This window comes from Plecotus auritus, assembly GCF_963455305.1.
Source record: "Plecotus auritus genome assembly, chromosome: 9".
Lineage (NCBI taxonomy): Eukaryota > Metazoa > Chordata > Mammalia > Chiroptera > Vespertilionidae > Plecotus > Plecotus auritus.
The window spans coordinates 43356276-43368482 of NC_137783.1; the positions used below are offsets into that span (position 1 = coordinate 43356276).

Genomic DNA, 12207 nt, shown 5'->3' on the forward strand with positions numbered 1-12207 from the left:
TCCCTAATATCCAGGCTGGGAGAAAGAGTCAAGAAAGAAAGGGTAAAAGACAAAGGAAGGGGTTTTTCCTTGAGAGGCCTCCTCTGGCATTGCCAGCCAGCGAGCTGCCTTTATCTCACTGACCACTGTGATGGCCACTAGTGTAAAGTGAGGCTGGGAAGTCAGGTAACACGCTCTCCTGCCTCCACACTAGAGGAAGACAAGGAAAAAGGTGGCTGGGAATGTGTGTTGAATGTGCCAGTCCTACCTTATCTGCCATGAGGGTTGCAGTAAAATATTACCCAGTAGAACAAAGCAGGGCTAACAGTGGCTTTGCCAACATCATTTGTCTTTTCCCAGGTTCTCCAGATCATGGTCAGGACTGGTGTCTGGTCCATTAGGCTCTGGGAGTTGGGAAAAGAAAAGTCAAGACTGGCTGAGAAATCCATCATAGGCAGAACCAGTGCCTTACAAGAAAAACTTGAAGTACTAATAATGACCTGGAACAAGGGATGGTCAAGTTTGATACCCCTGTTTAGGGAAGAAAAGTTAAAGAGTGCTGCTATTGATAGAAGAACTAATGTGTGTCAGATCTTATTCCAGGCACTTCTGGATGTTTTCCCACAATAACTTTTGAGCCAGATATTGTTCATCATATTGCACAGTTATGGTCATTAATGACTACTTGAGGAGGGCTCACAGTCTGTAAGTGGGCGTGGAAGATTTGAGTCCAGATCTGCCTGACCAATTCCATGGCTCCTTTATTATCCTACTGGAGGCCCGGTGCACAAAATTCATGCACGGGGCGGGGGCGGGGAGGGTCCCTCAGCCCAGCCTGCACCCTCTCCAATCTGGGGCCCCTCAGGGGATGTCCGACTGCCAGTTTAGGCCCGATCCCCGGGATCAGGCCTAAACCGGCAGTCAGATATCCCTCTCACAATCCGGGACCACTGGCTCCTAACTGCTCACCTGCCTGCCTGATCGCCCCTAACTACCCGCCCCCCCCCCCTGCAGGCTTGGTCACCCCCAACTGCACCCCCTCCCCCCCGCCGGCCTGGTCATCCCACACAGCCTGCTGTTGAGTCATTTGGTTGTCCCTCACGGACCCCCCTTCCAGCCTGGTCGCCCCACTCAGCCTGCTGGTTGTTACTGTTACTGTGACGGCATCCCAGACAATTTGCATATTCCTCTATTATTAGATAGATGCTGCCTTAGGTATTCCCAAGGCCCCACAGGGACAAGTCTGGCTCTCTTCCTTATGATAGTTATGCCCAAGCATCCACACTCTTCTGAGAATGGCATTCAGGAGGGGGACCCAGGAATACCGAGTCCTAGTCTTACCAGTTTTAGCCCTCATGTTGGGTTATCGTTGCCTCCAACCACTGCTCTTCCAGTAGACCCAGAGTCCCTTGAGGGCAAGAACTGTATCCTGTTCACTGTTGTATCCCCAGTAACTGGCATATAGCAGGTACTCAATAAATATTTGCTGGGTAAGGACTGCTACTAATATCAGTGTTTTTGTATACCTAGTGCTACACTGTGGTAGCCACTCATTACATTTTTCTTAATTGATCCATGTATAAAGGAGAATATATCTCCATCTGATGAGGCCAGAGAGCAATTCATGGGAGAGCCAGTCGGCATTTGAGCCAGTCTTCATGACAGGACTTCTAAACACTTAGGTGTGGGGAAGAGTGCTTTAGGTGGAAGAAGTAAGGACAAGGATGCCGCGATGAGAAAGTACAGACTATTTAGGGAGAGGCTAGTTTGAATGGAGAGAAATCACAGCTGAAGGGTAATAATAGGTATTGCAGAAAAGGGATTGTTGTCAAACATGATTGGGAAACATTGGGTTAATCTAGTTTGTCCATTACAGTTCTTAGAACCTTTAACAATGCCACTGTGACTCGAAGCAGCATTTCTCAAACATTCAACCTTGACACTTTTTTTTTAATTTATTTTTTTTTATTTCAGAGAGGAAGGGAGAGAGAGAGAGAGAGATAGAAACATCAATGATGAGAGAGAATCATTGATTGTCTGCCTCCTGCACACCCCCTACTGTGGTGATCGAGCCTGCAACACGGGCCATTTGCCCTTGGCTGGAATGGAACCTGGGACCCTTTAGTCTGCAGGCCAACGCTCTATCCACAGAGCCAAACCAGCTAGGGCGGGTCCTTTTTTTTTGCAGAGCATTTCATAGAATGAATTTTCCACAGAACACATTTTGGGAAATGATCTAGCAGCCCCACATTTATAGACAAGGAAACTGCGACCCAGACATGACCTACTCAGAGCCACATCTCTCTGGATTAGAACCTCTGTCAGATTGACCCCCGGTGTAATGCTCATTTGTAATGTAAGACTATGTGTATATGAAGGACACCTTTATTACAGGGAACTTTATTTTTATTCAAACAACAACCTTGGGCTAAAATTTCCCCCTTTTTTTTTTTTTTTTTTTTTACTTTTATTAGCGTTTATTTTATGCTAAATTTACTCCTGGGCCATAAGTTTTTGTTCCTTCAGTTTCTTCTGGGGTAACTTTTTCTTCTGTGCAAATTCCTCCTCTGGCTTAGGAGCAATCTGCTCCTTTTCAGTAGGGTCATCTCCAGGTGGCAGGGAGAGCTCATGCCCTCCCCCTTCCCCATGAGCTCTGTTAAGTTCTACTCCACATCTTGAGGGAGCTTTGTTCACCCGGATGTGCTCAATGACCAGAGAGTCTACATCTAAACCCTTAAGTTCAGCATCACTCTCTGCATATTTAAGCATGTACAGCAAAAATTCACTTTTTTTAGGCCACCGACCCCTGTGTCCAGCCCCACTGTTTAGCCTGGACACACCTCCCAACTCTACCATTGTAATGATAGAATGGGACACATTGAAAATGACATCCTTCACCCGGCCACCGCGACTCTGGTTGAGCATCGACCCAGGAACCAAGAGGTCACCGGTTTGATTCCCTTTCAGGGTATATGACCAGGTTACAGGTACATGCCGTTGAATTGAACCCAGGACCCTTCAGTCCGCAGGCCTACGCTCTTTCCACTGAGCCAGACCAGCTAGGGCAATTTGTGTTGTTTTAAGCCACTAAGTTTATGATAATTTATTTTGACAGCCTTATAAAACTAACACACTTGGGTAAAGTCATTAACATATCCAATAGTGGAAGCCTTGAAGGAAGAGGTTAGGACAGGGCACCACAGGGCTGGAAGAGCTTTGGGGCTGAATGTGAGTGAGTTTTATTGTTTTTAAAAAACGGGAGTCAGGTAGGGGGATTAAGTCTTTCACACCCTTCCCTCCCAGTCTGGAGTCCCTGTATCTCTACCCAAAGTGAGGGGTAGTGGTAGTGGGGAAAGGCTGCTAGAGGCTCAAGGGGCTGCCTGAAGTAGGGCCGCCTCTGTGTCTATCCTGACAACCAAGTCGCATAGAGTCTCCAGTCATAAGTGGCCCGAGTCCTTTGCAACTCCATTGAAGGTGGATATTAGTGGATGGGTCACTTGAAAGGAATGCTAATGTACTAATCCTGAGAGGCTGAAGTGTGGTTATTAAAGAAGATAGCATTATGAACTCCTGGCTGTTGAACAGCCCAGCCTTCTGAGGGAAGCCTTGAGCTTTTCAAGAGAGGGCATTTCCCAGAAGGGAAGCCATTTGTCTGGGAGTCCAAAATAAACATCTCCGCGCTTGAGAAAGAATCTCAGCCACCCTGGTAGATAAACTGTCTACCCTTAGACTACAGCCAGTTTCTGAGTCTTGTTGCTCTTTTGTTTCTAAACGTGGAGTAAAGTGTTTGCATTCTTTTATGTTACTGAAAGAAAAGGGCGCTATGGAGAGGGGCTTGCTTTTTGCTGACCTGAAGCCGTTCATCGTCTTGTGTTCCCATTTCGTTTGATTTTCTGAATCTGTTCAAAGCCATGGAAATTTTTGCACAGCATCTTATCTCTGATGAGATGCACGTTGTTACAAAATACTTTCATTTTTAAAAGGTCAGGATTAATTTTAATGTTAAAGAAATTTGGAAATTCTGTACTGGATAAAAGTACAGTTTAAAATCAGGGAAGCTTCTTGGATTACTTAGAACAAAGCATCCTTTTTTTATTAAACTTGGGTGTATTGCAGGCTGTTTTATTCTTGCTCTATTGTCATCTCTAATGCACGTACAAGATACCTTTCCCACAGTGTGATTCAATACAGGCGCCCAAAAAGATGGTCTCAGATTTCACGTGCCGGGTAATTAGCAGTTTGAGTGGCTCAGTTTAACTGTTTGAAGGTCAATAATGCATGAATTTCTGGCTGACTGCCTAGCAAAGAGTTCACACACACATTTGTATGGGACTAAACTTTTTTATCCTAGAGAAAATTTTGTGTTTTGAATATGAAACAAGCAATGTTAGGATTAGTTTTGCCTAGAATTTAGTTTGATGGCAAATTCATGTTTTAGTATGACTCAAAAAAGTTCTGATGGGAATACTTTCCAAATTTCCAAAGAACACTTTGTTCCGCATGTTTGGTAGCACAGCCTCTTATGGACCTTAAAATCAAATGCAGGCACCCCAAGTTAAAAATGTCAGAATTTAGTTTCCATGAGGAGGCCCTTTTAGAATTTGTTTAGGTGCTTTAAAATGTAAGATAAACTTATATTTATGGCTCAGTTGGTTGGAATGTTGTTCCATACACTAAAAGGTGGCGGGTTTTTTGGGGATAATGAAAAACATTATAAACTGATGAAAAAAAAGATAGTTACAGAGGCAGTAAAGCATCAAACAGACTGTCAAATTACAGTGGTAAGGTTAGGGAGAGGTGGGGGAAATAAGAGATCAACTGAAGGACTTATATGCATGTATATAAGAGTAACCAACGGATGCAAAACATTGGGGGGTGAGGGCATATATGGGAGTGGGGTGGGGGTCGGGGGCAATGATAAGATATGTACACATATAATACCTTAATAAAAATTTGAAAAAAATAAAAATAAAAAATAAAAGGTGGCGGGTTCGATTCCAGGCCAGGCACATCGTGGATGTCATGAATTTTGATAGTTGAGTTCTCTATTTGCTGATTGGGCACCCGTGTGCTGCATACATTTAATTTGCCTTCCACTATTTCCCCCCCAAAAGTAGACTTATAAAAAGTAATTGTTTTAAAACTCATAACTTGCTTTATCACAAATGTAAAAAAAATTTATATACCAGCTATTTGGTTAATTCTCCCTGGGAAGAGCAGCAAGATATCAGTAAGTTAAAAATGTTCTTTGCACAAAAAGTGGCATTAAATGTAGCAGGCACAAATCTGTGTGGTTCTGCTTTGTTGACAGTTTTTGTGAAACCAGTCTTTCAGCCTAAACACTTTCCCATTCTCCTGGCACCCAAGAACACAAGGCTGTGTAAACATAGAGCATTGTTGTGAACTGTTTACTCTGCTCCACAGCCTCTCCTAGCCTTCTGATCCCTGCTCCTTCTCCAGGGTCAGAGGTCAGCAGCAGGCTGGACTTAAGGATGCTCTTCAATAGCAGTTGAGGATAAAGCCGAAGGGCTAGCCTTCTCTTATTGTGAAATCTGTAAGTGGGATCTTCTACACAGAAAGTTATTTTTGCATTTTAGTTATTGTATCCCCAAAACTCAAGAAATGCAAAAGTAACCAGAGCAAACTGTGGCTGTAGCTTGAAAATGATTCCTGCATCCGTCACAGATGTTCCCATGTCACTCTGCTTTCCTGCATACGAAACTCTTGATGATTTATGCACCTGCAGACGTATCTTAGCAACAACGGTGAAGGAAATGTACTGAGAAACTGCTAAGCTTTGTCTGGAAAGGAGCTCCAAAGCAGAGGTTAAATGTGATTTAGCATGTTCTCTAAAATGCAGCTGATTTATGGTTGTATTAATTTTAAAGAAAAAAAGATAGGTCGTCTTTCTAGTTGGTAGTAGATTTGTTACCTCTTGCGGTGATCACTTCCTAAGGTATATAAATGTTGAATTCCTATGTTGTACACCTGACACTAATATTGAATGTCAACTATAATTAAAAATATATTAAAACATAAAATTTTAAAAATAAAATACACATTCCCCAAACCAGTAGGAATTATGAATACATCACAGTTCGATTCCCAGTCAACCCTGACCGTACCTCAGTAGCAGATTTCCCAGCTCTGATCGGGACAAATGCAGGAGGTAACCAATCGATGTGTCTCTCTCTCCTCCTTAACCCCCTTTCTTGCATCTCTCTTTCCCCTCCCCCTACTCTCTCTAGAAATCAATGGAAAAAATATTCACAGGTGAGGATTAATAACAACAACAAAAAGAAACATCAATGATGAGAATCATCAGTGGGCTGCCTCCTGCACACCCCCCTATTGGGGAACGAGCCCACAACCCACAACTGGGGCATGTGCCCTAACTAGGAATGGAAGCGGGAATTGAACCATGATCTTCTGGTTGAAAGGTTGATGCTCAACCACTGAGTCACACCGGCTGGGCTGAAATTAAAACTTTTTAACTAAAAGCAGTCAGGGTAACTCCCCTTTTTCCAGATCCCTCAGGGCACAACCAATGCAAAACATACTCTCATTGTTTTATCATGTTAATTTTGACTGTTAACTATACTGTACCCACCTATTAAAAGATACATGTGTCTATCAATTGACTTTTCACCCAAGCCTTGAGGTTACCCTCTCCCCGCTTGCTTTCTCCCACCTCCCTAATCTATCACCCGTGGATTCCATGTAACCCTCTTGTATCATCTCTTTTTAATGTATAAAATAAGCCACAAAACTGCCATTCTCTGGAGCACTGTCTCAATTGGTTGAGATTTTGCTTCCCTACAATTGTTGACAGTTTGGCTCAAACTCTCAAAAAAAATTTTAAAATATATTTTATTGATTTTTTTTACAGAGAGGAAGGGAGAGGGATAGAGAGTTAGAAACATCGATGAGAGAGAAACATCAATCAGCTACCTCCTGCACACCTCCTTCTGGGGATGTGCCCGCAACCAAGGTACATGCCCTTGACCGGAATCAAACCTGGGACCTTTCAGTCCTCAGGCCGATGCTCTATCCACTGAGCCAAACCAGTTAGGGCTCAAAAATTCTTAAAAAATAAAAATTCTTCACAGGTTTGAATGTTTCTTTTTTTAAAAAAAAATATTTTTATTGATTTCAGAGAGGAAGGGAGAGGGAGAAAGATAAAAACATCACTGATGAGAGGGAACCATTGATTGGCTGCATCCTGCACACCCCCCACTGGGGACCGAGCCAGCAACTTGAGCATGTGCCCTTGACTGGAATGGAACCTGGGACCCTTCAGTCCGCAGGCCAACACTCTCCACTGAGCCAAACCGGATAGGGCAGTGGTCGTCAAACTGCGGCTCGCGAGCCACATGCGGCTCTTTGGCCCCTTGAGTGTGGCTCTTCCACAAAATACCACGGCCTGGGCGAGTCTATTTTGAAGAAGTGGCGTTAGAAGAAGTTTAAGTTTAAAAAATGTGGCTCTCAAAAGAAATTTCAATCGTTGTACTGTTGATATTTGGCTCTGTTGACTAATGAGTTTGCCGACCACTGGGATAGGGCTTACGTGGACACCCCCTCTTCTTTGAATTAAGGACTTCTGGTCCACATGGAGTGGAGGCAGGTAATCAATTTTAAATCACATACAAGAAAAAAAAAGTCACAGAGTTTTGGGAGATGAGGAAGAGAGATATATAAAAGTTTAAAGTCACTTATTTAAAATAGCACATAGTTATGTGAAAGTATACAAATATTTGAAATGATACTTTAATTTTGTGTTTTGTCTGGTTGAGGAGGGATGTGAAAGAGAAGAGAGTAAAATCTCTGACCCGGAGGGAAAAAAGAAAGGCAGAGAGGAAATGAAGTTAAGGAGAGAGGTTTATTACCCTTGCCTCAGAGAGCACCATCTCTCCTCACTGCCCTTTGAAATGCTAATTAATTGATTAGCCACTCATTCTAGCCTCTCAGAATCCAGTGGGATAGCCACAAGCACACCTAGAGGGGAGCCTTCCCTCGGCTGCCGCAGTTCTATCTTGTGTTGTGACCTGAGGCCCAGCCTGCCAGATAGAGAAGCATAAGCAAACAAGAAAACAGACCAGTGTGAGGGATAACTGCACACAGCTTATCAGTTTCCCTAAGCAAGTCCTTTATCTTATTACTAGAGGCCGGATGCACGAAATTTGAAATTCGTGCTAGAGTAGGCCTGCCTTTCCCCAGCCGCGGGCACCGGCTTCCCTCTGGACGCTGGCAGGCGCTGGGGACCCGGGCTTCCCTCGCAGCCCCGGCTTTGTCCGGAAGGTCATCCTGAAGGACGTCTGGTCTAATTAGCATATTATGCTTTTATTATTATAGATTATAGATGGTTCTCTCACCAGCTTTGGCTGCAACCCTTCCCACCACGCCAGTCCTCACCACCTTCCCCTCAACAAACCCTGCAGTGTAGCAGCTTCTAAACCAGCTGTGGGCAAACTACAGCCCACGGGCCGGATCCGGCCCGTTCGGCTGTTCTATCCGGCCCGCGGAGCCGAAAGAGCGGAGGGTTCTCTTGCTCTCCCCTCTGCTCCTTTACTTTGAATTTATATTAGTTCACACAAACACTCCATCCATGCTTTTGTTCCGGCCCTCCGGTCCAGTTTAAGAACCCATTGTGGCCCTCGAGTCAAAAAGTTTGCCCACCCCTGTTCTAAACTGTCACTGCAGGAAATGTCTGGCTAAGTTTCTCAGTTCTTAGGCTCTCTTCTGGCTATACTTGACTCCCATATAGGCCATGTTTTTTTGGTGAATGGTTAGCTACTTTAACATTGCTGTCGTTAGCACCCCAACCCTGCTGCTCCAAAGAGTGGACATCACCTGGGAGGTTGTTGGAAATGCAGAATCACAGGTTCCTCTCCAGACCTTCCGAATCAGAATCTGCACATTAGCACAGTCCCCTGATGATTGCCAGCTGCACATTCAAGTTTTAGAAGCACTGCTGGCCTCTCTGCCTCTCTTCCTTTCTTGCCGCTTCATCTGCCAGAAACCACACTAAAATCACCTGGAGACTCAGGGCTCCTTCATAATCTTCATATTGGTTTTTTAATTTTCTAATATTCTCCAAGAATTGCTCCTCAAACCTCCCTTTCTACCTTTCATCTCGTCATTCCCATTCCTACCCATTCTCTCTCTGACTTTACAGAGATCAGATAACTTGCGATGCTGATGTTATTCTTTCTCTGCCTCAGTATATCTCTGGGCTTCTGCTACCCTCCGTTGGTTCCTTAAGTCTCAGATGAAGTAAAATCTTCATAATTTCTAAGCTAGTTCTTCTACCTGTGCCTTTTATCCCCTGGACATTTGGCAATGGAGACATTTTTGGTTGCTGCAAATGTGAGAGATACAGTAGGTGGAGGCCAAGGGCACTACTAAACATCCTATAATGCACAAGACAGCCCCGTACAGCAAAAGTGAGCGTACACAGACCTCATCTTATAATGGAAACCCAGTATCAAGCCCTTGATCATGACTGCAGATTGTGCAAATGATGGCCAGTTCACCATTTGTCAACCTGGAGCCTCTTGTTTTTCTTTCTAAGGAGATTGAGCTCTACATTGATGTGATTGAAGTCCCCCCTGCAGGGTGCCTCTGGGGCTCTTCATAGTAATTGTGTGTCCCTTCAGAGTGATGTCAACATTTTCTGGAATGTCAACAATCTGATTGCTGAAAATGGTCTTCATCCTCACAGTAGATGCAGCAAAGAGTTCAAATTTTCTTAATCATTCCAATCAGGAAAGTGTGGAATGATGAAAATACTGAATTAGGTGTCAGAAGACCTATTCCTGCTACTGTACTTGCTTTTAGGCCTTGGGACAATTACTTGAGCTTTCTATGGCTTTGTATATTTTAAAATATGAAAAATGCTTTGAAATACAATTGTCATATAAGCATTGTCTGACCTAAACTATGATAGCACTCTGTGACTTTCATATTCTTACTCTTTCTTGGACTGAAAAATACTACAAACTTCTTAAAAGTAGGGACTATAATGTAAACCCTTTTCTTCTACAGTTTCTATTCTTGTGCATGTCATGTTAACAGATTCCGAGTAAGGACTGATGAAATAATAGCAATTCTACCTGCTATTCAGTCTTTATAAATGTGCTTGATTCACTAATTTCAAATAGTTTACACTCTATCAAATTTATCACCTTTCCTTTTTTTTTTTTTTTTTTAAATCTCTAATTTAGGTGATGTCTTTCCAGTGCAAATGAATCCAATAGCCCAATCACAGTTTATACCTTTGGCTGAAGTTCTTTGCTGTGCTATATCTGACATGAATGCTGCTGAGATTGTAGTAACACAGGACTCACTGTTGGAGCATTTGATGAAACATTACCCAGGTAGGGTAACAAGTTTTTGTCTGTTAGTTCTTTGCATGTGTTTGATGGTTCTATTTACAAATAATCTTAAACACAAATGAGCTGGATGATATCCAAAGTTTTTTCTATTATAGAACCTTATATTAGAGCCTTGCCAGGAAAAGGCCTTTGATAAGAGTATTTCTTTTATATTCCAATTAACTTTTTAAAAAACAATACTTATGGCAATAAATAAATCAGACTCTTCAAAGGAAAAGTTCATCTTCTCCCCCCACCCCACACCTCCTGTCCTTCCATTGCCACTTCCCAGAGGTGATAATTTCTATTGTCTATAGTTTTTTATGTATACTTTCGTAAGTTATATTTGAGTATATGTATCTTTTTTTAATAACATAAATTGGATCATTCTATACATTCTTTCTGCACTTTTTAAAAAACTTACATATTTTGGAGATCTTTCTGTATTGGCATATATTGATCTCATTTTTTTCATATCCCAGTGTGTAAATGTACAGGAGTATTTTTTATTTTTCTCATTCTAAAATGAACATGCATATTGTAGAAAAATGTGGTTAATATAGAAAAGTAACCACTTATAGTATGGCCACCCAAAAGAAACCAAGGTTAACATATTAATGTATTTTCTTCCAGTGTTACACTTTTTATGTGTTAGTATTTATTTTATGCTGAATTTACTCCTAGGCCATAAGTTTTTGTTCCTTCAGTTTCTTCTGGGATATCTTTTTCTTCGTGCAAATTCCTCCTCTGGCTTAGGAACAACCTGCTCCTTTTCAGTAGGGTCATCTCCAGGTGGCAGGGAGAGCTCATGAGGGGGTGAATCCTCCCATGAGCTTTGTTCAGTTCTACTCTGCATCTTGGGAGCTTTGTTCACCTGGATGTGCGCAATGACCAGAGAGTCTACATCTACATCCTTAAGTCCAGCATCACTCTCTGCATTTGTAAGCATGTGCAGCAAACATTCAGCACTCTTTTTAGGCCATTGACCATGTGTCCAGCCCCACTGTTTGGCTTGGGCACTCCACCATTGTAGAATGGCACACATTGAAAGTGACATTCTGCCTGGCTGGTGTGGCTCAGTGGTTGAGTGTCAACCCATGAACCTAGAGGTCATGGGTTTGATTCCTGGTCAGGGCACATGACCATATTGCGGGCTCGATCCTCCGTGGGGGGCATACAGGGGTGGCTGATCAATAATTCTCTCTCATCCTTGATGTTTCTATCTCTCTCTCCCTCTCCCTTCCTCTCTCTGAAACTTATTTTTTAAAACATATATATTTTATTTTTTTTAATCAGCTTTCTTTTTTTTTTTAAATATATTTTATTGATTTTTTACAGAGAGGAAGGGAGAGGGATAGAGAGAAACATCGATGAGAGAGAAACATCGATCAGCTGCCTCCTGCACACCTCCCACCTGGGATGTGCCCGCAACCAAGGTACGTGCCCTTGACCGGAATCGAACCTGGGACCTTTCAGTCCACAGGCTGACGCTCTATCCACTGAGCCAAACTGGTTTCGGCTAAAACATATATATTTTAAAATTACATCCTAAAGATACTTACTGGCTTTTTGGATATGCATACCCGTGACGACCTGGGCAGTTTCACAAATGTTCTTAAAGTGAACACGAAGATTGGAACCTCTTGATTTGCATGGCTTTGTGGGGTTTTCTAAGTGAATAGCGATCACCTCTGACCGCTTTTGGGAAGTGCCTTCCAGGGTTACACTTTTGAACATTGTTTTCACAACATAATTTTAAACCCTGCTATTTTGAAAGGGAAATTCCTTTTAAAAGTATCACCTTCCCAGTTTGAAAAACCACCATAATCCAGATTTTAGGTAGTTTGCCCTCACT

At 42.7% G+C, this 12207-nt stretch overlaps 1 protein-coding gene and 1 pseudogene across 3 annotated transcripts in view; one reads left to right on the forward strand and one right to left on the reverse strand.

Annotated features, from left to right (window-relative positions):
- STOX1 (storkhead box 1) overlaps positions 1 to 12207 on the forward strand; it is a gene marked incomplete at both ends in the record, with an annotated part of 45568 nt that overhangs the window by 28584 nt on the left and 4777 nt on the right. For both annotated transcript variants that reach the window (XM_080687998.1, XM_080687999.1), the window contains one exon: positions 10203 to 10355. In XM_080687998.1, the coding sequence (XP_080544124.1) occupies positions 10203 to 10355 (153 nt within the window). The remainder of the gene's footprint in view (positions 1 to 10202; positions 10356 to 12207) is intronic.
- Positions 11033 to 12089, reverse strand: LOC308257716 (large ribosomal subunit protein uL22-like; annotated as a pseudogene). The gene is made up of 2 exons: positions 11842 to 12089; positions 11033 to 11371 (listed from the first exon to the last, which is right to left on the reverse strand). The product of its transcript is annotated as a large ribosomal subunit protein uL22-like (transcript).